The sequence below is a fragment of the Lottia gigantea genome (assembly GCF_000327385.1).
Source record: "Lottia gigantea unplaced genomic scaffold LOTGIsca_85, whole genome shotgun sequence".
Taxonomy (NCBI): domain Eukaryota; kingdom Metazoa; phylum Mollusca; class Gastropoda; family Lottiidae; genus Lottia; species Lottia gigantea.
Window position 1 is genome coordinate 427,833 of NW_008710807.1, and position 6,012 is coordinate 433,844.

General features: G+C 34.0%; 1 protein-coding gene across 1 annotated transcript; it reads left to right on the forward strand.

The window, feature by feature from the left end:
* Positions 1–4,232: 4,232 nt before the first annotated feature.
* LOTGIDRAFT_133622 (hypothetical protein) lies at positions 4,233–5,553 on the forward strand (the record flags this gene model as incomplete). The annotated part of the gene is made up of 4 exons (XM_009067713.1): positions 4,233–4,382; positions 4,675–4,804; positions 5,076–5,170; positions 5,335–5,553. Coding segments are annotated over 4 exons (594 nt in total), but the record flags the coding sequence as incomplete, so codon positions are not given.
* Between the last annotated feature and the right edge of the window lie 459 nt (positions 5,554–6,012).

Genomic DNA, 6,012 nt, shown 5'->3' on the forward strand with positions numbered 1-6,012 from the left:
CTTGAAGCTTTTTTCCAACTTTCACGTTACACTTTAAACCCGGATATGACGTTTTATTATGGCACGAGCATTGACGGAAAGTCCCGATATGCTTCCGAAGATGACGCCACGAGCAAGCACCTGCCGTAGCTACTGTAATAAACACCCTATGGGTTTTTACAATGGAACAATAAACGGTGAAAGCTTGATTGCCGACGGCGATTCGTTCATGGGCGATAATTTATAATGAAAAAACTTTACATCGATAATGAAAACATTGGAAACCTGTCTTTTTGCATATTATATTGCAAATTACAATTAGTTTTACTTTTGTAGTTGGTTATAAGAGCTCTGCATAATTTGACCCCTCACAAAACGATCCAATCAAAATAATTAAAAAGCTAATCAAATCACTTAACAGAAGTCACTTCCAATCAGATTAATTAGTTTTAAATGCATTTATGATTAAGAAGATTAGCAGAACTGATACCTTGTAGTTTATTTAGATGAAAGTCACTAAACAACAAAATGACATTAACTCGACAAATGCTTCAGACCTGGTAAAATTCCACCATTGAACAGTGCATGGTGCTGTCTGACTTTTTTCTTTTAGCCAAACTTGTAGCTAAAAAAAATAGGGGCATAAAATTCCATTTCATTTAATTAAGACCAAGAGCCTGTTTTGTTGATTATTTGGTTAATTACTGTACAGCCACCTCAGCCGACCTAACTATTGCTAAATATCCATTCGACATAGAAAATAGTGCATAAGGAATACTTTTACGAATGTTGTCAACAATATTTTTAAAATTTTGAAAGTGGTATAATTCAATTCATAAACCTAATACAAATGATATTCTAAAAATTTCAGTAATCGAAAATGTTTAGATTGAAAATAAAATTTAGGAAAATTTTTGTTATGTTAATGCGCTGAAGAAGAGCTGTGGATCCGCCATTTCTGTCACATGTTCGTTTTCCCTTCTCACATGACCTGTTGTTTGGCCCCGTGATCAAATTGCTGTATTTCCTGGCAAATTCAAAACTATTTCAAAAAGCCACATGGATATGCTTGGACAAACATTGGAAAATAGGTAAGTTGTGGTCGAATGGAAAAAACTTGATCGAATATGTGAAAAAAGTTGTCAATCCGTGTTGATAAATTTGTAAGCGGAAAATAGAACACTGAAATCCGGAAAACAAGAGTGGTAATTCTGCATTCGCGTCGGCTGCTAGCTGTCTTTTCACTTGAACCATTTGGAACTTGTGTCAAATTTGTCCACTCTGGAGATATAAATATTGAGATGATTAAAAATTTATAGAAAGAATTATAAATCGAAATGGCTTATCGTGTCAAATATGTAGGTCAAACCATGTCAACAACAAACTAGGCTATACTACAAAATGCTATTTCCTAATGTAATGTTTGTATGTAATGGCCTTACTATACAAGCTGTGTAACCCAGTGAACTAAAATAGTAGCAATGTCAATGATAATTGATAGCCTAATGGAGATGTGATCAAACATGAAAATTGATGTGGAAGTGGACTAAGCTTTATTTTATACACATAGTTTTGTACTTGATTTTCATCGGTTTATTTATGTTATAACTCCAGTGAGTAAGCTAATCATTGAAATTTTCATGTTGCAATATTTAAATTAGAACACTATTTCTTGCCCCACCCATACATGAAGTCATGAATCAAAGGTTTGGGCTGTGTCATTAAAAATTCAGTCTTTGCCATATGTATGTGTGTCAAACTAAATTTGGTTTAAGAATTGTCGAATGGTCTATATTCAAGCAAAAGTGTGTCACACGCCTGTTGTCAACTAATAGCATAAACAAATCAAAACAAAACAAAACATAAACTAGAGCCAACAGCAGTTTCTTTTCACAACAAAAACTAAATTTTCTTATACACTATTTTATAGATAAAAAAAAACAACCCCAAAATGAAGCTTTTAAATTGTCTCTGCCACCTGGCTATGCACAAATATTCTTGTGAGACGAAAGGATTATGGTGAAAACATTTCAAGTTATTGATAAAAAGGATTATTGATAATAAACTTGTACAATATTAATCAATCCAGTGATTATAAACATGTATAGAGGATAAGCTTAATTTAACTCCTTAGGTTCGGATTTAAAATTCCAATAATATTTGATTTGAGATTTAGAAGAAATAACAATATCTTAAGATTCTTTGATCAGTAAAAATGATTCTCAGGGAATTTCTGAGTTGAACCAATTGATATAGTGAGGCATGCCCTCATGTGTTTCTATGTATTATAATGACATTAAGAAAGGCCTGGGGGTCACAAAAATTGTTAATGGACACACAGGAAATTCTTTCTCCATTTGAAATGATTGAAAGTGTAACTGGAGGGAAGAGTGTTTCAACTTTCGAAGCAGGACAGCCTCAGTCCTCACCCACCCCTTCCCATTCTTGAAACACCTCTATATTCCCTGCCTAGCAAATAATTTAATATAAGCTTAGATATTAATATAGATATTGTATTTTTTGTAGTCAAGATAAAACGAATGAGTCTCCAGGTCCAGAGGACCATATTCAGTTAGAAGCTCATGTTCAGGAAGGTAAGAACAATCATTTTCTTTGATATATCATAGAATAATTTCTAATAAACACTGTATTTTAACAGGTTTATGCCATTAGCTATGAATATTGATATGAATCAGACCTATTATAATTATTTTCACGCGCTCAAAATTATGTTGTCATGAGAACAATGGAGCCATTGTTTTAATATAGTTCACAATATTTTGTATTTTTTTGAGTGTCACTGTTGCTGTTAGGAAATAGCTGAGTCAGCCTTCACCAGCGAGGAATATCACTTGCTTTGAATGTCATATATAGCTGTTTTATGGAAGATATGGGTTAAGTTAACTTACCTGGTGTCATATCTATACAAACAGATTCCCTGTATAATCTGATAAATCCATCCAACTAAGAAATAATTCATAAAATTAAGTAATTATCCTTTAAAGTAAGGGTTTTTCAATAACATATTTTTATAGATTTATAGGATTATACAGGGATTCTGTTGTATAGTTATGATACCAGACAAGTTCACTGATGAATATACACTCTTATTGGTCAATTTTGAGGAATTTAAATATGATTCTGTAAAAGATTAAGCTTATATATTACAAAAAAGAGTTTAAATTTCATATTTATTTGAAGAGGAAGTTCTTCCTTTAATTCCAAACAGATACCATTGGAATAACATCAAGTAATTATAATTTTCCTTGATAGGTGACCCAACAGAAGAGCAGGCTGCAGCCATTGCTAGTGTAGCTAATACTCAAGGCATCACACTGGATCCTACAGTACAATATCAGTTTAGGGCAGATGGCCAGGGTGAGTTACTTCCCTTTCCAGAATTGCTGTAATAATAATGATGATATCTTTATTACAAAAGGGTCAAATGTTAGCTTGTACATTACTGATGAGCATTAAGATCAGATCCTGTCTTTAAAGATGGGTTCCCTTGTTTTCATTTATGAAAATGATACTGCTAATACTTATATGAATAGAAAGTAGAGGTGTTCTAATGACTTGAAAAAATACCAGTTTGTCTCACATGACCATAATTAATTCATAATTAGCTAAATTAGAAGAGAATTACCAGCAGAATTCCAATGAGTGACCAATCAAGAAAGATCAAAAAGTCTTTTTTTGTTTATCCAGACTGTACAAACACGGACATTTGTGATTGGTTAAAACTCTTCTATCAATTGCAATAAGAACATTATGATATGATTAAGAATACATGATAATTCACTAGCAACACCAATTAATCAAGAAGTTGGCTTAATTTGACACTAAGAAATAAGGAAACCCTTCTTTAAGATAATGTGCTAAGCCTAAAGTCTATGTCAAAGGCAGGCATTTTCTACACTTATACCATGCATGCCACTGTCCCAAAACACAAATTCACACTTTCACAAATTTTTTTTCCTTTTTTTAATTTATTCTTTTAAAACATATTTTTAATCCTCTCCAGGTCCAGTAACATACAGAGTTGTTCAAGTGTCACAAGATGGTTCTGAAGCTACTGCCCAGGTTGTCACGACAACAGGTTTTCCTCAAGCACAGGTCACTCAGGTATGAAGCTGAAAACAAGCGTTGTTGATCCAACACACGACATCCCTAAGACTCAACATTCCCAATGTGTCTTCTAAGCCTATAAATCAAATTAGAAAAAGAAATTTGATTTTGAAATATTTTTTTAGGCTGTGATACCTAGCCAGTTCAGTAATGGAGGCAGCCCGATTCCAGAGGCACCAGAACAGAAGTTTGCTTACTTCCAAGGGGCTGGTGATGCTACAGCTGTCGCAACACAACAGCAATCTACTGATGTCACAGCTGCAGCTTTAGGTCAAGTGCAGACGGCTGGAGGTAAGGCATCGAAACTTTAAAACCTTGACTAGTATGTTAGAAGGAGGAGTTAGAGTTAGCCTGATTCCTAATTTGAATATAGGCTTGTCAGACATGTTTCTGGTATTTTAAATAGGAAAGTAAAAAGTTAGAAATTGAAAAGGAGCAGTCCATGGTCACAGCTGGCGTGAATCTCGTTGAATACAGCTTAACAAAATTTATATGCAGCATTTTATTTTCATTTTCTTTCACTAATTTCTTGTTGTCTTAAGACTGCTTTTTCGGGTTGCAGGTCAGTTTTACGTGATGATGTCCCCACAAGATGTATTACAGAACCAAAGGAGTATAGCTCCCAGAACGTCTTACACGCCCAAAATGGACGGAAGATCTCCCAGAGATGACAGACGTAGAGCTACACACAATGAAGGTTTGTTAAATGGAGTTATCTCCCTTATATAACATTTGTCAAGTTTGTATATGACTAACTTGGGAGATGTCAAAATGACAAATGATTACAAAATGAAGGCTAATGCCACTATCCTTCCAAAATTTCCCTTATTGCGCACTGTATTGAAAGTCTTCAATCTGGGATAGACAAATCGATGAAATTCTAATTGGTGTTTCCATTCCCTGACACTTATTGTATCTTTAAATGGAGTTATTTCCCTTGCCTAATGTCATGCTCTATATATTTACAGTTGAAAGGAGGAGAAGAGATAAAATCAACAACTGGATAGTTCAGTTGTCTAAAGTGGTTCCAGATTGTGCTGCAGAACAAGCCAAGACTGGTGCTGTAAGTCATTTTATTTCTTACATCTCTACTTGTCAAACTTCAGTAGGGACACAGGCTAAAATAGGTCAGTTGTCTGAAGAACACGCATCAAGAAACTCTTGAGTAACAACATGTTTCAGGTTCTGATTTCCTATTTTCTAATCTATTTATTTGTATAATTCTAGAGTAAAGGAGGAATATTATCAAAAGCGTGTGATTACATAACAGAATTACGGACATCTAACGCCCGAATGGCAGAAACTCTGAAAGAAACAGAACGTATTTCTGTAGACAATGAATTACTTAGACAACAGTGTGAGGAACTTAAACAAGAAAACAACATTCTGCGTAATCATTTACAACAGCATGGCATAGTTCCACCTGATATGCCTTCTTCCACCTAAATAAGGGAATGTTTCATCACAACTTGATTAATGGACATTAAAAGAAACAAGGATCTGTATTGAGACAAGTTGGAATGACCAGGCTCCAATTATTATTATTCTTCCATTTGTGCGACTTGTTTCTTAAATAATTGGATTAGTAACATATCAAATATTTGAACGAAATTATATAGAGTTTTACATTCTAAATATTGCATATATTAGTGTACGTTTTCTGCACTCAATTGGGATAAAGTTTTATGTTCTGCTATTTTCACCTAATTGGGCTGATGAAATGAAATAGAGTTTAACCTCCTACTTTCTGCACCAAATAACCAAAGTTGACTGAGTTTTATGGACAATTACGCACCTCAATGGGCCTCAAAAGATGATAAAAATTAGCAATTACCACCTGAAAACTGTGTCAACCTCGTAAATTGATTTAGAAAATCGAAAGTCAAGTGATGAAAACATTAATCC